The 21,436-nt window shown below is 44.8% G+C and overlaps 1 protein-coding gene across 3 annotated transcripts in view; it reads left to right on the top strand.

Annotated features, from left to right (window-relative positions):
• FHOD3 (formin homology 2 domain containing 3) overlaps positions 1 to 21,436 on the top strand; it is a 457,851-nt gene that overhangs the window by 384,352 nt on the left and 52,063 nt on the right. For 2 of the 3 annotated variants that reach the window (XM_058557016.1, XM_058557014.1), the window contains 2 exons: positions 2,053 to 2,349; positions 11,030 to 11,910. In XM_058557016.1, the coding sequence (XP_058412999.1) occupies positions 2,053 to 2,349; positions 11,030 to 11,910 (1,178 nt within the window). The remainder of the gene's footprint in view (positions 1 to 2,052; positions 2,350 to 11,029; positions 11,911 to 21,436) is intronic. The other variant, XM_058557015.1, reaches the window with a different exon arrangement.

Here is a 21,436-nt window from a genome sequence, read left to right on the forward strand (position 1 = left end):
AAGAACATATGCTTTCTGTCAACTAAATGATGACACTGCTCTTGCTACAACTATGCTTTTGCCATGCTTATAAAATGAATGGGGTTTTGTATCTCTGCTAAATGCTCTATTATCAGATGAAAAATAAATTACCATAAAAATTCCTTCAACACCAAAGGGAATTCAAAGGCATCTTCACTCTGCTTGTACCCAGCCCAGGTTTTGCTTTTAAGGAAAAGTGCCTGACATGCCCATTCTTGGGCATGTGGGTTCACCGTTGCATGCCCTTGGCTTCCTCCTGCTACTGCCAGCCAGTGCATCTCTGCCTGGACACTCTGCCCTCATATTGCCAGTTCCTATAACCGTTCCTCTTGGGGACACCCAGCAGGGACAACCAACAGACAGCAGAGGCCTTTGCTGCCCCGTCCTCCCTTCCTCCAGTCTTCCCAGGAAGCAGGTTCCTGTACTAGGCTGTAGTCTCCTGCAGAAGATGTACAATGTTTCCTCAAGCCACGGACAGGCAGAAGGGAGAGGCCCTCTGTCCTCTATGCTCAATTCCTACCTGAAGGGCATTGGGGGGATTCCCACAGAGGAGTATTTCTTCCCTGTGGTGGTTGGAAGGTACCCAAGGACATAAGGAGAGGCTGGCATGTCATCTTCTGCACTATCTCCCTCCCTCTCCACCTAATTGGAAGGCAGCCTGAGAACAGACTTGGAAGGGAGGCGGTCTACTGGACCCAGTGAGTCCTAGCAGAATGACTTCTTTCTGGGAAGCTGAGGGCAACTGGGCTCCCTGCCCAGTGAGACCTGAGCTTTCCTCTCCCATAGTAATGCCACTGCCTGGCCTACTTGGGGACCTGCTCTGCATACCCCATTGCCAGCCATCCCCACTCGCCTGAGCCAGCAAGATGCCTCCACAGAGAGAGCTCCCCAATCTGCTTGTTTGAGCACATGCTCTTGGGGTACACTGCCTGGATTCCAGTAATGTGGCTTTGCCCAGCCCTGAGGGTCAGACCCTCAGGAGTAACCCATTCTCCTCTGGCCTTCGCGTGTGGCAGTGGGCTCAGAATTTTTTGATTCCTCAATCATTTTGCTACCCATCCACAGCTCACAGCTGAGAGCTTTGCTCGGCAAAGGCGTGCATAAGCCGGACTGTGCCATTTCCCAGCTTCCTAGAGAGTGACACACATGGGAGCCTGAGTGTTTTACCTTGGTACAAGCATCAAATCTCCAATCTTGAAAGGTTTACACATAGTTCTGTGCCCATGAGTGATTCTTCTAAGTAGCTTTCAAAATTATAGACTCACTTCACGTTGTGAGAAAACATAACTCAAGCAGAGGTGGGCAGACCTCATTGTTTCAGCCACGGATACAACATCAGGCTGCTGCTTGCTTGTCAGCTTGTTTCACCAGGGGTTTTTTTTCTTTCCCTGAAGAGACAAAAGGATCACATCAGTTTTCTATTGCTGTGTAACAAATTACCACAAACATAGTGATTCAAAATAGCGCCCATTTATTATCTCAGATTCCATGGGTCAGAAGTCCAGCAGGGCTCAACTGGGTTCTCAGCCCTGGGTATCACAAGGTGAAAATCAAAATTGTGCCTGGCCGAGCTCTTATCAGGAGGCCTTGGGAAGAACCCACCTCCAGGTTCCTTCAGGTTGTTAGCGGAATTCAGTTTCTTGCGCTTGCAGGACTGAGGGCTCTCTTTCTTGTTGGCTCTCAGCCAGGAGTTGTTTTCAGCTTCTAGAGGCCACCCGCATTCCTCATCACGTGGCCCCTCCGTCTTGAGAGCCAGCGCTGACTCAAAACCTTCTAGTGCTTTTAGTCTCGCTGACTTGCCTTTCTGTTGCTAATCAGAAAACACTGAGCTTTTAAAAGGCTCACCGGATTAGATCAGGCCCACCTGGGTAATCTCCATATCTTAAGGTCAAGACTCTTAGGGGCCATCTTTCGAATTCTGCCCACCATAGCCAGCATAGAGAAATCAACCTCGCATCCATTCTCACACCTCACTTGACACTTCCAAAGAATTCCTGCCGTGATTAGAATCTCCATTGTTGTCTCCACCAGCGACCGCAGGGAATCCTGAGCCCAAACTGGAGGCAGAACCGGAACCGGAGGCAGAGGTGGGGCAGGTTGCCCATGAGGCCAGCCGGGAAATAGCCCCTGCCCGCGTGGCAACAGAGAGCGAAGTGGAGCGAGCACTGGAGCAAGAGCCAGAAGAGCGAGCCTCCCTCAGTGAGAAAGAGAGGCAGAACGAGGAGGTGAACGAGCGGGACAACTGCTCCGCCTCCAGCATCTCCTCCTCCAGCAGCACGTTGGAGAGGGAGGAGAAGGAGGACAAGCTCTCCAGGGACAGGGGAACTGGTAATAAAGCCCCCTTTCTCCATAAATACATTCCAGGGAGCCCCGGGGCGGGGGAATGGTTCGCTGGCCTCAGAGGTGACCTGCTGGCTGAGCTCACTCACTGTGCTGTGTCACCCAGTGTCTGGAGGTGAGGAATGTGGCCACACTCTCAGCCAGCCAGCAACTTCCTCCCCATAGAAAGGGGGCTCCCACGCCCTCTGCCATGCTGTTGCACCATCACTTCTCCAGGTGGGAAAAGGGCCTGATAATGAAGGCAACAGAGGACTTTTCCTGGGGAATAGGCCCCAGAAGAGAAACTCCTCAGTTCCTTCTAATTAATTGTTAATAGTAAGTGTAGCTTTTTTCTGATTTAAATTTGGAGACACAGCATGTTATCTGCTCCCTTGAAAGAGTTTTTTCAATTATGTTAAACCATTATGACTGAACATTTCAGACCAGAGCCGATTTGTTAAAATGAATGGAATGAGTACTTCCAAAAAGGGCAGTTCACAGTGTGCTGAGGTCAATTTCATGTACTCTACTGGAATATACATAATTTAGGTAGTTTTCTACAATATACTCAGGACTGCTCTTTTCTTTGGTATAAAGTACATGCTTTTCCTTATGGAATTAGACCTTTTTGGTACTATACCTGAGATTCATTCAGTTCACCTGTGTAATGGTGACAAATGGAATGTTAGTCCTCACTAAGGACTCTGAGTGGGTGCCACAGTTATAGGAATTGTAAATGATTTATATAATCATTTGAATTATGATTCATATGACACCATGGGTTGGTTTTCCTACCCACAACTTGTGTGCTGTCAGGGTGGCTGGGAGCAACCTCTCTCAACTAACCTTATGGGCCAGCCTTCCTTAAGCTACAGAGTGACACTCAAAGACCCTACATCTTGGGTTCAAAGGGCAGCATGAAGGCTCCTCAAGGAACCAGTGGCATGACCCATGCATGGCTTGTTAGTTCACAGCTTAAGAACACACTGTCTCTGAAGCATGGATGAGTGAATGAAAATGAAATGAATGAGAGCCAGCCCTGATAGCCTAGTGGTTAAAGTTTGGCACTCACTGCTTTGGTGGCCCGGGTTTGCTTCCTGGTCGCAGAACCACACCATGCGTCTGTCAGTTGCTGTGCTGTGGCAAAGGCTCACATAGAACTAGAACAACTTACAACTAGGTTATACAACCATGCACTGGGGCATTGGGGAGGGAAAAAAAAAAAGTGGAGTGAGTGAATGATACCATAATGTCTCCCATGAGACCTGTCAATCAATGGCTTAGTCTAAAATAGTTAAAATTTGAGTCTTCACCAATTAAAATATATTATTAGATTTTATTCTCTGTATTACTGATCACTGTGATGCAGTGAAAAAGGAGGACTGAAAGACGTTATTAGTTTACATCTTAGGAATTATTGCATTGAAAATTTTGCATCTGTTTGGTAGAAGATGTATGTGCTAAGAGGTATTACATATATTGATACTTAATTTCTTTCAAAGTCAGATTACAGTTAATCTCAATTCTACTTCTTATTCACATTTAATTATGGTCACAGTGCAGGGTGTCAGGTAAGTCTTCTTGATCATTTTGGCCTTTATTTACTATGAATAGCTTGAAGAATTATTCATCATAACTAGGCTTAGCAGGCCGAAAGCATATCAACAAGTTGGGTTAGTAAAAATAAGCCAGGGAACAGAACTTTCTTGGATCAGATTATCCAATATTCTTCCAAATAAGGACAACTTTCCAAAAATGGAGACTCTGCTCCCAGTGAAGAACCATTGACTTTCTACCGAAAGCTGGTGGTGTCCAAGTATATAGACTCAAGAATTAGGGCTCTGCAGTGATTTTTTTTCTGCTTCAGTCTGGTGCTGTTAGAGATGTGATAATGTTTATTTGTTGTAGCTTACTGATTCCTAAAAAACCCCACTGCTCACAGGCACTGTTAGCAGCTGTGGAGTCAGGACAGCTCTGTTATCATAGCTCTTGCTTTTCAGAATGTTCTCAATTAAATCACTAAGGCAGTCAAAGTGATTCCCAATCTTATTTCTAATTATTGTATCTGTTACTTGAGGATGAATTTGTAGGGCTTGAAAGAGACTCACCTTACTCCAGTTGTGTGGTTTTCTTTTTCTTTGTTTCATGTGTTCTGCTCCATGGCATTAGTGAGACAGGCCTTGTCATAGCATTCATTGCATTTGGTTGTAATTACTTATATAGCTGTGCTTTATTTCCTCTTGAATATAAGCTTTGTGAGGATGGGGATGTCTGTCTTGTTCATTGTGAGTCCTCACTTCCTAGCTAGGTGCCCAGAACGTAATAGGGGCTCCTAAAACCATTGATGGATAAATGAATGAAGAGATGTCTGGCTAAGACGGAGAAACTCCATTGCTCCGAGGTCCTCCCTCTTACACTTAAAATATTAACACCATGGGCATAACAGAACAGTCAGTCATAAGAGGACTCTGAGTGGTGGAAAGAAGAAGGCAGACTGCCTAGGGACCTTTGGACTTGAACGACATGGCAGTGAAGCTCCAAGTAAAGCCTATTTCCCTAACCAAAGCTTTGGGAAAAGGATTGCCTTAACAGAACAGAAATTCTTTTTGGCAACTAATACGTGTTCTCTCCTAGACAAGCACTAATGGAAAATCTGCCACTGTCCTACCCCTCCCCCCCACCCAGTGGCTTCAGTGGGGCCAAAGAGGAGGTGGTCTTCTATACACCCCCACCCCATGGAAACAGGAGAAACAGTGCTCCAGTTCCCCTCATCCCCCAACCCCGTGGTGTCAGCGGGACTCAGTAGGGAGCCAGTCTTCTATCCCCTGCACAGGAGAAGCAGACAGTGTTCCGATTTCCCTGCTAGGGTAGTGTTGGCCTAATGGAGAACTGATATTCTATTGCCTGCAGGGCAGAAGCAAGTGGTGTCCAATTCCCCCATCAGGATAGTGTCATTGGGGTCCTGTGGGGATCTGAGTCTTCACTCCTACTCAACAGGAACAGGACTTAAGGAGGCAATGGGAAGAGGACTAACTAGTGTACTGTTGCCCCTGCCCCTGCCTTCCCTCTCCCTGACACCAGAGGGGCCCAGTGGGGAGCTCAGCCTCCATCCTCACCTAGCATAAACAAGGTAGAATGATGCAGTTGGAGGTGGAATTAGTCTGCACTCTGGTCTCCCAAACCCGGAATCAGTGAGGACTGGTGGGAAGGTGAGCCTTCACCTCCACTTGGAAGCAATGAGGCAGTGTGAGTCAGTGCTCTGCTTTCACTGGGGAGATGCCAGTGGGGTAAAGGGGATGCTGAACCTCTATCCTACCCAACTTCAGTGAGGCAGTGTGAGTCAGTCACTCCTCTGGGCAGTGTTACCCATTCCTGGGTGACAGTAGGACCCAGCAGGGAGCTGAACATCTTCCCCCACCAACACCTGTATGCTGCACCTAAAAAGGGTGACAATCTGCTAAAAGAGAAGATTAAATATGATCCAAAGTCTAGCAAATAATACCCAGAATATCCAGGACACAATCGAAAATCATTCATCATATCAAGAACTAGGGCAATCATAACGTGAATGGGAAAAGATAATCAACAGATGCCCACACTGAGATGAGCCAGATGTTGGAAATACCTGGCAAGGATTTTAAAGCAGCCATCATAATAGTGCTTCAGTGAGCAGTGACAAACACTCAGAAAATACATGAAAAAAAATAAAGTATCTTAACAAAGAGATAAAAGATGTAAAAAAGAACCAAAGGGAAATTATAAAACTGAAAAACTACAATAACCAAAATAGAATACTTGATGGGCTTTATAGTAGATTGGAGACAACAAAGGAAATATTCGATGTTTTTAAAGACAGATCAGTAGAAATTCCCAAATCTGAATAACAGAGAAAAAATAGACTGAAAAAATGTACAGAGCCTCAGGACCTTTGGGACTATATCAATAGAACTAACATTCATTTCATCAGAGTCTGAGAAGGAGAGGAGAAAGAGTGTAGTGCTGGAAAAATATTTGAAGAAATAATAGCCGAAAATTTCCCAAATTTGGGGTCCAGCTTGGTGGCATAGTGGTTAAGTTCACCTACTCTGCTTAGGCAGCCTGGGGTTTGCTGGTTTGGATCCCGGGCATGGACCTACGTACTGCTCATTAAGCCATGCTGTGGTGGCATCCCATATACAAAAATAGAGGAGGATGGGCACAGATGTTAGCTCAGGGCTAATCTTCCTCAGCAAAAAGAGGAAGATTGGCAATGGTTGTTAGCTTAGGGTCAATCTTCCTCACCAAAAAAAAAAATCCCCAAATTTGGCAAAAGGCATAAACCTACAGATTTAGGAAGCTGAGCAAATCCTAAGGAGGATAAATCCAAAGAAATCTGCACCAAAACAAATGATAATCCCACTGCTGAAAACTGAAGACTAAAAAAAGGTCTTGATGGGGCTGGCCCTGTGGCATAGTGGTTGGGTTTGGCGTGCTCCACTTTGGAGGCTAGGGTTCACGAGTTCAGATCCCAGGCATGGACCTACCACTCATAAGCCATGCTGAGGCAGCAACCACATACAAAATAGACGAAGATTGGTGCAGATGGTAGCTCAGGGCTAATCTTCCTCAGGCAAAAAAAAAAAAAAAGGAAGGTTGGTAACAGATGTTAGCTCAGGGTGAATCTTCCTCATGCAAAAAAAAAAGTCTTGAAAGAGAGTAGAAAGAAATGATGTGTTACCTATAGAGAAAGACCAATTCAAATGACAACAGATTGCTCATGTGAAACATGGTGGCCAGCAGGAAGGGGCACAGCATTTGTCAAGTGCTGAAAGACTAGAACTGTCAGCCATGAATTCTATATCCAGCAAAAGTAGCCTTTAAGAATGAAGGGAAAATAAAGACATTTGTGGTTAAAGAAAAACTAAGAGAATTTCTCACTAGCAGACCTACCCTTAAAGAATGGCTAAAGGAAGTTCTCTGAACAGAAAGGAAATGATGACAGAAGGCTTCGAATTTCAGAAATAAAAGAACAACAGAATGAGTAAAAATAGAGTTAAATAAAAAAGACTTTTTCCTCATGAGTTTCTTAAATCATATTTGATGGTGAAGCAAATATTTGACATTTGATATAGTGTTCAATGTATGTAGAGGAAATGCTTCAGACAGTTATATTTTAAAAATTGGAAGGTAAAGGGATCTAAATGCAAGTAAAGTTTCTATACTCCAAAGTAGTAAAACATCAATACCAGTAGACTGATAGGTTAGTGTGTATATTGTAATACCTAGAGTAATTGCTAAGAAACTTACATGAAGCAATGTACTCAAAAACACTATAAATAAACCAAATCAAAATTCTAAAAAACATTTAGAATCCACCCGAGTAATCCACCTGAGATCACGAAAGGAGAAACAGGAACTGAAATAAAAGGAATAAGCAAAACAAACAAAATGGCAGATGTAAGCCTTAACGTATCAATAATTACTTTAAATTAAAAGACAGAGATTTGCAGAGTGGATAAAAACACTAACTATATGCTGTCTATACAACACATTTCAAACATAATGACATAGGCAGATGGAAAGTTAAAAGTTGGGAAAAGATATATCATGCCAACGTTAATCAAAGAAAAGCAGAAGTGGCTATATTAATATCAGATAAAGTAGACTTCAGAGCAAAGGAAATTGCCAGGGACAAAAAAATCACACTACATAACAATGAAAAAGACCTAGGCAAATGAAGAGAGTAAGCAAGAAAACCAGCATTTAAAATATTACCTGATTATGCTCTTGTCCCTGTCGCCAAAATAAGAAATTGCCAACATTTCCCAATGAATGGAGAAAGAATGAGGCAGTCTCTTGAGGGAGACTCAGCCACTTTATCTGCTGCAGCCTCCTGGCGTCAGAGCAGTCTCCCTATTTACGGGACTGTCTGACCAGTTGTAGACACTCCAAATAACCAGATCTCTCTGTTGTGTCCTCAAATGCCATCTCCTCTCTCTTTGACAGTGGTGATCTCCTAAGTGTATTTTGTTTGTGAAACCTATAGGAGGGCTCAAGAGCTCCTTGTTCTGATGTTAGTCCCCTGGTGAGGATAGGCCACTGTTAAGCAGAGCAGAGAGGACAAAGCTACGCTGGAAGAAACAGGGCACCAGGGGGTCTTAGTGCTTCCCCAGTCAATGCCTCCTCTAAGGTCAAGGCAGGGCCACGTGGGAGAGACCAGCTTCCTCCCCCAGCATGTTTGATCGGACTGTTCTCCTTTGCTCATGTCCATGGCCTAGGTGTCCTGCCACCCCCCAACACAAGTACTGATGGAGGCCCTGGATATCTGAAGAAACTCGTATCCTGAAATGCTCGTATCCACCTCACAGCCCTGCTGGCCGTTAGGAAGCAAACTTAGAGGAATAACATTCCTGACCGTTCATTGATTCATTCATTCATCCTAGATGCTGGGGATACAACAGTGAGCAAAACAAACCCAAACCCCTGCTCTTGTAGAGTTTACATTCCAGTAAAGAAGATGGTTTAACAAGTCATTATAATCGTTCCAGTGGTGGGGCAAAGGCAGCAATAAAATAAATAAGGAAAACGTGTGGAAGATTAGACAGTAATAAATGCTCTGGTGAAAAGTAAAGCAGGAAAGGATGATAAACAGTGTCGAGGAGAGGAAGGGTTGCACAATTTTAAATCAGCCAGTCGGGGGAGTCGTCACTGAGAAGATACTGTTTGAGCAAAGACCTAAAGGAGGTTGAAAAGCAAACTGTGATTAACTGGCTGCAGTTTGTCCCTGGAGGAGCAAAGGCCCTGAGGCTGGATCATGCCTGGTGAGTTTTAGAAATGTCAAGGAGCTACTGTAGCTGGAGAGGTTCATGTATATGTGTCTGAGGTGGTGGCGGTGGTAGTGGTAGGAGATAAAAGAATATTAAGATGGGATCACGCAAGGCTTGTGAACATTGAAAAGTCATTGGCTTTTTGTCTCAGTGAAATGTGGCACCATTAGAAGACTTGGAACAGAAAGATATGATCAGACATTTTAATACATCACGTGGCTGTTGTGTTAAGAACTGACTGTAGAGCTGCAAGAGTGGAAGGTGCGACCAGCGAGGGGACACCTCTGCAGTGCTGTAGACAAGAAACCATACTGGCTTGGACCAGGGTTGTGGCAGGGGAAGTGATGAAAAAAGTGGTTGGATGCTGGATGTAACATGAAGATTTAGCTAACACGACGCCCTGCTACATTGGATGTAGAGGATGAAAGAACAGGAGGAGTCAAGGATGACTCTGAGGATTTTGGAATTGGCAGCAAGATAGATGAAGTTGCCATATCTGAGACAGGAAATGACTGCAGGAGAAGCAGGTTCGGTGAGGGTAATGAGAGTGAGGGCGAAAAGTGGTATTTAAAGTCCGGAGACTGGATGAGATGATGACCAAGAGAGTGAGTGTAGATGGAGAGAAGTCCAAGGACATTTAAAGGTTAAAGATAAAAAGGAACCAGCACAGGAGACTGAGAAGGAACAGCCAGAAGGAAGGAAGCCAACCAGCAGAGTGCAATGTCCTAGAAGCCAAGCAAAGGATACGAGAAAAGGAGGAGGGAGTGATCATCTGAGTCCAGTGCAACAGGAAAGTTACTGGTCACCTGGAAAGGAGCAGCTTTGAAAGGTGGTGGGAACAAAACTTTATTAGACTGGGTTCAAAAGAGAATAAAGAGAGAAATTGGAGACAGTAAGCAAAACAACTCTTATTGTAAGCAGCTTTACTTGAAAGGAAAGGAGAAAAGTTGGATTATAGCTGGAGGGATAAATGGAGTCAAGTGGTGGTTTATTTTAAGATGGGTGAAATTGTACCATGTTTATATGCCAGTAGGAAGGTCTAGTGGGAGGAGTATGAGACATGCAACACAGAGAATTGCTGGAGTGGTTTCCAAATATACAACAGGAGTGGTTGATGCCTGCTAAGTGGGAGAGTTTATCAGTAGTCACAGGAGGGAGGCCATGGTTGGGGTTCAGGTACAGGTGGGTGGGTGGAGGGGGAATGGAGGCTTTGGAAGATCTCCTCTGACTTTATCTGTTAAGTGGTTGAACTAGGAAGCAAGGCCATGCTTGTGTGGGGATGAGATGGGTGGGGAGGTTAGAAGAGAGAGGAGGAGTATGAAAAGACATCTAGGAGACCTCATGGATGAGACTGCCAGGCAGCATTAAGGATCTCCTGAAGACTAGTGACCATGAACTTAAAGTGCATGGTTTGTGCCTCTCTCCAGGCACTTTGAGATGAGCTGGTGCAGAGGTGGAGTGGGGGAGAAACAGAGATAACTTTACAGCCTATCTAACACCTGCCATGGGCAAGGGAGCATCTTCTTGGCCTCCTTCTGTCTTGTTAGGACAGAAGCCCCTTAGTTACCTGTGGCTGGGTGGGTGCTGACCAGCTGTCATGGGTGGGCAGGAAAGGTTAGGGAAATTTCTCGCATGAGCCTAGGTGGAAGCCAAGAGCGGTGTCACGCGTACAAGAGTCTTGAGTCCTGAAGTGAGTCATTGGGACTTTGGTGCAGCATCTCTTCCTGGTCAAGAGTGTCTTGTCAGCCATGAGCACCTTCCTCTTCAATTGCTTTATTTCAGTGTCTTCTCTGTGTGTAAGGCCCATATATTACCTAGTTGGTTTTCTCATGGTATTGAGGTCCCTGCCATGTTCTCATTTTTTTTCTCCTGTGTACTTGCAGGTTTGTGGTCCGCAGGTGTTCAGGATGCCGGTGTAAATGAACAGTGTGGTGACATCCTCACCAACAAACGGTTCATGCTGGACATGCTGTATGCCCATAACAGAAAGCCCACGGATGACGAGGAGAAGGGTGAGGGCGAGACTGGGAGGACTGAGCAGGGGGCAGAGGCCGTATCCAGCCTCGCCAGCAGGATATCTACCCTGCAGGCTAACTCTCTGGCCCAGGATGAGAGTGTCAGGAGGGTGGACGTTGGCTGTCTGGACAATCGGGGCAGTGTGAAAGCCTTTGCTGAGAAATTCAACAGCGGGGACCTTGGGAGAGGGTCTGTCTCCACCGACACTGAGCCCGATGACAAGGTCCCGGAGAAAGCATCCACACAGCCAAAGACAGAATCTGACTACATCTGGGACCAGCTCATGGCCAATCCAAGGGAGCTCCGAATCCAAGACATGGATTTCACCGACCTGGGGGAGGAGGATGATGTTGACGTCCTGGATGTGGACCTGGGTCCCAGGGAGGCCCCGGGGCCACCTCCCCCGCCCCCGCCTACCTTTCTGGGTTTGCCACCCCCGCCCCCTCCGCCCCTGTTGGACAGCATGCCTCCCCCTCCAGTCCCCGGTAATTTATTGGCTCCTCCTCCAGTGTTCAATGCTCCTCAGGGCTTAGGGTGGCCCCAGGTACCCAGGGGTCAGCCGGCATTCACCAAGAAAAAGAAGACTATCCGTCTGTTCTGGAATGAAGTGCGGCCTTTTGAGTGGCCGTGTAAGAACAACCGCCACTGCAGAGAATTCCTGTGGTCGAAACTGGAACCTATTAAAGTGGACACTTCCAGGCTGGAGCACCTGTTTGAGTCTAAATCTAAGGAACTGTCCGTCTCGAAGGTACCGCTAGCATCCAGCATGCTTCTTGATTTGCAGAGTTACTTTCTGCTGTTGTGTAGGACTGAGAAATTTATTGTATATAAAATTCCCTTCATGTTGCTTTTGCTATTTGGTAAAAAAGGCAATGGGTATAAAAAAAATTTGACCTTTAATTAGTACTCTTTGTAACACATGCTAGGTGTAAGCTAAATGAGTAAGGGACCCTTAATAGCTAAGGTAGACAGTGGCTTACTAACATCATTAGGTAAAGTAGCTTTCAAAGAACCAAATAACCTGGAGGAAAAGGCAAAAAGATTAACTGGGGAATATTAGCAGAGCCCAACAGCAGATGTTGACGTTAACTAGAGGAAAGTAGACGTGCTAATTTCTCAAACACGTGGACTTTATTCGGGGATGTGTTTATTTACTATTACCTTCATTGGTTATAGTTGATAGTAGCAGTCGGAACCCCAGCTGTAACCACACAGTGCTTTTGCAAAGGCACTAATCTGAGTGACATTTCTTTGGATAATCCTGTGGCTGAATCAGCATGCTACCACTATCTAGATGTTTCCAAATAGTCATAGGGTTAGCATCTGTAAATATGACACGTGCATCTAGATTTCTTATTTTTCATAAATGTTTGAGAATTCTGTAGTCACTGTTGCTATGATATTTTTAACAGAGATATTACATCCACGTTTAGAAACGGAAAACGCCATGCAGGAAGTTATTGGGCATCAGAGATAAAGTCGTGGTTAATGAACACTGATAAAGAAGCTGTAAGATACTGGATCACAGATTTTATTTCTAATGATTCACTGCATTAATAGGGTTTCCTTTACATATCTTAAAGAGTTGGTTTTTTAAAAAAATCCTTGTGATTCTGGGTATATTACAATTTTAAAACAAACTTAAGACTATCCTCTTTTCTCAGGAACTAGGGGTATGCTAAAACACTTTGTAAAGTATAATTTAGAGTAAACACGCAAGAACTTCTTATGATGAATTAATTCTAGCTCTGTGTGGTGCTCCCTTTATCATCCTTTGGGGTGAGTATAAAGCTGCCTGAGCTGGGCACCGATTCTGAATCAAAAAGTATGTGCAGCATCCTCAAGATAAGAGTGCCCTTCAGACAAGGAGCCGAGTGACAGAGTTAGTGCCTGTCACTACTGTGTGATGCTGAAAGGCCAGGTGGGGGAACTGTAATCGGTCGACTTCCTGTTAAAACTCTTCTGGGGTCTGGAACTATCTGCTGCTCTCCTCAGGTTGATCTTTGCCCGGGTGTCAATTTCTGCCCTGTCTCTGCAAGGGCGTGAATCCAAACTGTTACCAGCCTCAGGAATCGCAAGTCAGGATTATGATAAGCTTTCTCCTGTTTGTAAATCCAAACCACTAGGATCCAATACAGAAAATCCCGCCCAATCAGTCCTCTCCTTCAGCTGAAAGTGTACTCCCTTTTGTCCTCTCTAGAAATGACACCTAGGAAAGTGATGTTGGGCTCCTGCTCTTGGTGTCTCTGTGTCCTGACTTTCCCAGGACTGGTAACATGGTGCTGAGCCACCCACGTGCCCCCTTCAATTCTTACAGTCAGGCCTGGCATTTGGGAGAGGATGGCCAGGCTGGGTTAAAACAGCATCTCTGGTTGGCAGTAGTTACCCAGGACCTGACCTTGCTCACACCCCCTCCAGCCCTCTGATCCAGCTGGCCATCTCCTTCATCCTCCTCCCCGCCTGGGCTCATCTGGTTGGCTGTGTCCTCTAGGCTTCCCCTGGTTACTCATCACCCTTGGAGGTTGCTGGGGAGAGGCTGGCCCTTGACCCAGGGTGGGAGAAATAAAAGAGTTTGACAGGGAAGGCACTTCTGACTTCATTTTTACAAAGGAAATGGCGAGATTAAAGGCTTCCTTGAGAAAGACCCAAAATGGATGGTTCCCCTCCCTTCCTCCTTCTCTTGGTCCCACTGTAGTTGGTGATAAGAGTCTGGTTGGTGTCCTCTCAGTAGTCCAAAATTCCGTTCTTGCTTGAAGGAGGTGTAAAATAAATACTTTAATAAATAAAATAATACTTTAAAATAAAATACTTTATTGCCTAGCTAAAGGACAAATGTTTGCCTAGTTTTTATAAAGTGAGAACGTAAGAGGAAAGTAATATATTGAAAAATTTACCAGACTGATTCCAAAATGTTCTACAACAGGACCCAGGAGCCCATACCTTTGTTTTTTGGGGATAGGAAATATGAGCAGGGGCTAATTTACAAATGTTACAAAAGGTAAGAATGCAAATTAGGATTAAAACACATCACATTGGAGACTTGAATCTATTATGTGTATGTTACCAATACAGATAATAACTAATTTTACTTCTGTTTCTGATCCTTGACTGTGATTTTCATAAAACACAGCTATAAACAGCCACTTCTGAATTCTGGCTCATGAGAAGTTTTTCATTAAACACAATAGACCACAACAAAAATAAAATGAAATAGACCTCACAAGAAAACACAGAGCAAAGGGAACCGGTTTTAGTTTCCGTCAGAAAACTTACACCAGACCAAAGTTACAGGATATGGTTATGACCATCCAGGTCACCCCCAAAACAAAGATTCATGCCAGATCCAAGGCTCTGTGACTGCTTAGTGGAAATGATAAGAACAGAAATATGTGCTTTTTGGTTTCCTTTCCAAATAGTTTCTGTAATTGGATCTACTTTTCTCTCTCAGCAGGAAATATATATAGCTTTTTAGTTAGATGACTTTAATTATGTTTTGTAGAGAAAGACAGAAATCCTGTGCTAAATTTCATCATATTATGTTTCTACTGCTGGTCTAAGATGTGTTGAATCACATAGGAGATAGTTAAAGTGATCCCAGAAAAAGATGTCAGGGCAGAAAGCCCTGGGGAGCATGGGGAAGTACCCTCCATGGACTTGACTTCATCCCGAGGAGCCCCAGCAAGTGGCCTTCCAACCTGTGTGCCTAATCCAGGGCAGCAAAGTCCTTCCTGCCCACAAAGGGCAGCTTTTATATCCCAAGTTACAGAGAGACCAAGACAGTGATGGAGTGCAAAAGGAAACAAGAAGGAAGTAGGGGACTTGGTTTCCCCTTTGGGGACACCATGCTGTCTTACTCCCTTGGGTTCATTAGGTTTCTCATGGGGAGGGGACTCCAGAATGGATTTGGAAGATTTGTTCAACTTTCTTTACCCTGACGTTTTGAAACATCAGAAACTATTAGCAGTGACTTTTGAAGAAAATTTAGAGATGATGATTTGTTTGGTCTGGGGTGAGCCCAAGCCTGGGTTATTTTTAAAAGCTCCCCAGGGACTCAACCAAAGTTGTGAACCATTGATTTAAAGTGAAAAATGAGGTACCAGTGAAGGGGGCATTGCTTCCCATCACCACTTGCCACATTGACTCCCCCATCCCCGTTTTATTCTCTTGAGAAGAGAGTAAAATCTTCCTACCCTATATGCAAGTTCAGGACATAAGGGAATGTTATTTTATTTAACATCACCCTCAGAAAACCTGAATTCTACCTGGAAATTCCAAACCCAACTTTGAGACTTAGGTGGGGTGAGCATACATCCTAGTGTCCCCAGGATGGTCCTGGTGTATGCCTGTCGTCCCGGCATAATTATGAAGAACACTCCCTTTTTCTCTCAAAAGTCTCCTGGTGGGGGGACTAGATGAGCTACATTAACATTGGAAATGGAACTGTTTTACACTTGGCCTGTGCTGTAGAAGACTCAAAAGGCAAATATGAGAAATGAATACTTTTTTTCCTAAACATAACAAGAAGGCAAGTCTATTCTGGCAAGTTCCTCAGAAACTTTATTCCTGACTAAAGGTTTTTCAGCCTTTATTTAGACTTAATTGGTTGTTATTGTTTCGTTTTTTTGCCTTAATGCTTGTCTCTTTTTTAATAGGACTTAGGAAAATTCCATAGATGTCACATCTTTATGACATCTGTATCGTGGCCTCATTGTCATTGTCACTTTCTCACCAGACAGTTTTGAAAACATTCTGTGGTGTCACTCTTGTGGCAGTTGGCAGGGAGTGAGGAGGAATGATTTACCGTTTTAGAACTAGAGTGTGCTGAGCCAGACCGGGGGTCTGACAGTGATGCGGAGAAGTGTTTTGAGAGGTCCGTCGCCTTTCATGGAAGTGCTCTCAGACTTAGCGGTATTCTGCAAGACTCGCAGAGTTCGCTTAATAAATCACGGTCTTAGCCCAGTTCTATTTTCAGTCACAGCACCCTCTGGGGTGACAAGTTCTATGTGCTGAATGTCCACTTTTTAAAGTTTACATCCTTTATTTTTAGTAAAATCACTCCTTAAAAATTCAAAGGGGGATCCTTCATGGCAGCATTTCAGGAAACCTTGGAAAACAAGCCCTGTTCACCTGCCCAGACTGCATGCCTCCAACAATCTTTGATCACATTCCCCCTCCTTACTCTTTTCATTTCGTACTCTCCCCTCACGAGGAGGTTTCTGCCTTCACAGTGGCCCTTCTCTGGACCTTGGCCCTCCTTATCATGGTGTGCCACAGGCAGAAGCCCCATGACAGTGTGGAGAGGTGGAACAGGGTTCTCTGTTTTATTTCCAAGAACCACACCTGTGATTTGGTTACATTGTGTTAGCTGTGGCAGAACGTGTGGCCATGTCTTCCGGAGTCAGCTGTACCCAGCCCCAGAGCCTCTCAAGCTGCTTTACCCTGGAATGTGGAAGGACCGTTTCAGGCTCATTTTAACGTTGATAAAAACTTCCTGCATTGTCTATAGCTCTATGTGAGGACTCTATCCCACATGATTCATAAAAATGGCAGGACCAGTCCTTGCTGCATCTTGGAAGAGGGGGGAGGATTGACCCTGTTACTATTTTCTATCCTAAGAAATGTATCCTATTTTTAAATTGTATTCCTTTTCTTGAAAGAACAACTCTCTACTCATCCGACAATCCCATCTCAAAAGCCTTTAGACTTTTTGAAAATCTCAGTCAGTGACTCCGGTTGCAAGAGAGATCTTTTAAACATCTGTGACCCCTGTGCCCCACTCCAGACTGAGGAGATCAGGATCTCTGAGGATGGGGCCCAGGCATCACTATTGTTTTGGGGGATTCTCTTGTGCACCCAAAGTTGTAAAGCACTAGTCTAAATAAACTACGTTTTCCGGTTTTCCTTCAGAAAGTGTCAGTAGATTGATCAGATCTGTTTCCTCCTCAGATAAATGATATTCACTTTCTCCCAGTTAGGGGTGGTGATTTAATGTGTGCCCATTCTGCCCTCAGTCATGGAGGCAGCCATGTCTCCTGGCAAAGAAGGGGAATTTCTCGATCTTCCTTCAGAACTTCCCTTCCCATTAATCCTGGAGTCCAGTCTGTTAGGCTTAGAAGGGAATTTGGCATGTGGAAATCATCATGATATCCTCCTCATTAAAAACAGAAACCAAGGGGCTGGCCCGGTGGCGTAGCAGTTAAGTTCGCTCACGCTGCTTCGGTGGCCTGGGATTTTCAGGTTCCGATCCCGGGTGCAGACCTACACACTGTTTCTCAAAGCGATGCTGTGGCAGCATCTCATATAGAGGAAGATGGGCACAGATGTTAGCCTAGGACCAATCTTCCTCAGCAAAAAAGAGGAGGATTGGCAACAGATGTTAGCTCAGGGCTAATCTTCCTCAAAAAAAACACAAACAAACCAGAAACCAAGACATCCTCTACTACTTCCTTTACAAGGAGATCTTCACTACTACTCAAGGCATGCTCATTTTCTAGATCTATTTCCCACTCTGGGATTCCATGTGCTTGGGGGTTTGCACAGACTCTAATGAGCATCCGTGTGCTATTTTCAGTCATTCACAAAGCCCCATGTGAGTTGTCCAAGTCCCTGGGAAACAGCTCTGTGGACTAAATTGAGTATCAAGTCTCCATACTTTCTCCTGGAACTATCACCTTTCAGAGTGGGGACACTGATCTGATCTGACATTCCTAGTTATGTAGGTGCCTTTGATCAGTAAACATGGTAGATGCATTAATTATGAAAAATATACATTGGTAGACCATATATTTTTAAAATATAATGTCAGTAGGGTAAAATGATAAAAAGGGATCAATGGGGGTGAAAGTAGCTAAGCTAATTCTTAGAAAGTACTGTACTCCGAGTACTTAGAAAGCACTCTTATAAAGTCATAAGTACTTTACATGTATTAATACCAGTAATACTATTCTAACTGCCCCAGCAGACGTTTCTTTAGGGCTTACCGTGGGCCAGGCATTGTTCTCACTGCTTTATATCCATTGTCTCATTTCATCCTCACAAAATCCTGTGAGATAGGTGCCAGAGAGGAAACCAAGGCACAGAGAAGTTCAGTGACTTGCCAAGATCACACAGCCATGAATGGCTGACCCACCTGGATGACTTGCTGCTCTGGATATTTTCAGTTACCCTGCAGGGCTCCTGAGTCTGTCCCTGGATCCGTTTTCTGATCCCTGGATTCCATTTTGTTGAGCTACTTTCAAGTTTATGCTCTGAACACTTCTTTGTGCTCTTCCTTTGTGATTTTTAAATCTTACCATTTTATAAAAGACTCGCCCTTTCACCCTAGTGACCTATATGCTTTGCTATTGCAGTCATAAATTTTGTTTGGTGTGGACAATACCTCTAACTGTGTGACCTTGAGTAAGTCAGTCAACCTCTCTGAGCCTGTTTTTCCATAGGGGGAAAAACAAGAAAGAATACAGACCTGATCCCTTGTGCCTGACCTTCCAGGGTTGTTGAGTGGATCCAGTGCAACAGAAGTGAATATGCTTGTGTGCTGCACAAAGCCGTGTAGATGTGTTAATAGGCCTATTGTTTTTATGCTGTTGATTTTCTTAATCTTTGTCGCATGACTTTCCTGAGATACCACTGTGAGATTTTAAATTAGTCTCTAAGCATAATGACTACTATTTAGCATTTAAATTTTCCTTTCCACCTGTTCCTAACCGCTGTCTGAATACTCACCCTTCTCTTTTCCAAAACTGAATGATTATGAGGGAGGTTGTGGTCTTTTTCACAGGAGTTGAATGAAATCAGGTGTAGGCACTCTTACATGGTGGTCCGTCACTCCCATAACCATCCAGAATCAAGTTTGTTTCTTTACTTGCAGATTCTAGAATATTTGTTCTTGGAGGCAATAATTTGTTCTATCCAAAAGCCTGGCTTGCACGTCTCCTCCCTGTGAGGCACATAGTCATCCATCTCTGCGTCAAGGATTGGTGTTGCACAGAGTCCCCCTGAGTGGACCTAAATATCTGGCTTCACTGTTCTAGAAAATATTTCTGTTATTGTGTGTGACTTTCTGCCTTTTGGAGTGGCTGAGTTTTCAGGGCCCTGCCTCTTGGAGCTGGTTGGTTCTAGAGAGTAGACTCCAACCCAGGAAGCCCACCACCAGGTGAATCTGGGGCTTCATAGTACAGTCACAGCCCTTCCCCTAAGCCTTGGCAGTTAGCATCACTGCTTAAATTAGCTACCTTCTCTATGCTTCTCAGAAATCCTGTAATGTTTGTGGCCTTGAGTACTGCCTATTTGAAGCCCCTTCCTGGAGGAGCTCTTTTCTGCCTTCTTGGAAGCTGGGCCCTCTGCCCTCTTGGACAGCTTGGGAGAAAGGAGTTGAAGTGTCTTAGTGACCTCTTTCCTGCCCTTGCAGGAGGTCTCTGCTCGCCTTTACAGTATCTCTTTCCACATAGGGTAACCCCTGTTTCTCACCATTTTGCCTGTCCGCATTCCCTCTCCCTGCAGTCTTCTTGGCTGAGTCAAAACCAAAAACTAAAGAAAAGCCCTACATGGCATCCAAGCCTGAAGCATTTCTCCAAAGACAATATTTCTGGAAGGGCAGCTGTTGACATACTGGAGGCTTCCTGATAGTTGGTGCTTCAAAGTGGGTGCTGGGCTACGTGCTGGGTGTCGCCACGTGGTTTTGCTCAGGATTTCAGCTTAACCAGGATTTCTGGAAGCAAAACACAACCTAGCTTCCCTCAGAGTTGGTGACTGCTAATCCTTAGACATGGACACGTGCTCCCAGGCACAGAGAACTTTGTCTTACTCTTGTAGACGTTGCTCCAGGTGATTGTGGGAGGGAAGGAGCAAGTTGGGCACCCCACCTGACCACTCCCTCATCTCAGGCAGAATAGACCCCAAGGCACTTTAGTGCTCAGTAGCATCCAGTGGAGTCTGTTTTAATTATGAAGAACAGCATTTAAAACACCTCTTGGATAAAATCCAGAGATTGAATAATTCGATTTCCAATATTAGTTATATTCTTATTCTTTCCTTCACAAAGTGGGTGGAAGTGCTCTAAAAATGTATAGAGTCATCTGCAGCTTTCCCCGTTATTTCAGGATGCTCAGAGCTTCTCCCTGACTTACAGGAGAGTTTGTGGGTGTGTCCACTGGGGTAAACTGAGTTCTGTTGAGAATGGGAACAAGGATATGTCAGGCTCAGAACCACCACATAGATGTGTGCAAGTTGTTGGCTGCACATGGACACTGGCTGAGGGGAAAAGGCTGAAATCTGAGTGGTGCTTCTCTCTCAAGCTGTTTGCCAAGGGGCTGTGTCTCCCCAGAGGGGGCATCTTTTTCTCATTCGCACAAAGGCTGTAGTTGGGCTGGGCCTGCTCAGGCATCTCTCCAGGCTCCTAAAGTGAGAGGGACTGTATAGATGAGGGGCTAAGGGCTAATGATTCTCTGGGAATCCCTGCCTTCTGATAAATGCCTCCTGCACTGGAGCCTGGCCATGGGCAGTTGCCTGTCCAATGCCAGGTCCCAGGCTCCTTCTGTCTTCCATGCTGCCATTTTTATGTGGCTTCATTCCTTATGCTCACAGGATGTCTACAGCTGGATCTCTAGGCCTCGTGTCCACATTCTAGGCGGGAAGAAGGGGGAAGGGCAAAAGACATGGCCCCCTGGGTCTATCCCTTTTTAATCAGGAAAACAAAAGCCAAAACTGAGTCACAGGCGCAGCTTTAGTGGGAAAGGGTCCAGGGAGGTGGCTGACTTAACTGACAGATTTCCAGCCTGAAAAAGATCAAGGTCCAGTTGGTGAGCAGGGAAGAGAAAGGGGTGTTGGGTAGATGTCCTGCAGTGCCTGGAGGAGTGGGCACCCCAGCACCCCAATGTGGGTGTTGCAAGTCATAACATCCTTCTTCATTGCCTGTATTCAGCATTTTGTCAAACTTTTCCTCGTTCCTTCTTAACATTCCACATACAAAATATTTTAAATTAGGTTTAAAAGCTAAATTTCAGGGGCTCCCGATAAGTGTATTTGATTAAATATATAGAAGAGAAGCTTGCCCTGCAGAGTGGGAATGCTTCTATACCACATTTCCCTGGGGGCCCGCTTTTCAAAGCTGATGACCACACCCACAGGAATGGTTCCTCCTGGCCACCAGGCCCCAAAACAGCTGAGATGCTTCCGGTTATTTTCTTCATGAAGAAATTCTCATTTATTCCCAAATACATATTTAAGGATCTAAAATAGAATTTTGGCAACTGAGTTTGGAAGGGCTCAGTAGGCCT

This window comes from Diceros bicornis, chromosome 16 (assembly GCF_020826845.1).
Source record: "Diceros bicornis minor isolate mBicDic1 chromosome 16, mDicBic1.mat.cur, whole genome shotgun sequence".
Lineage (NCBI taxonomy): Eukaryota > Metazoa > Chordata > Mammalia > Perissodactyla > Rhinocerotidae > Diceros > Diceros bicornis.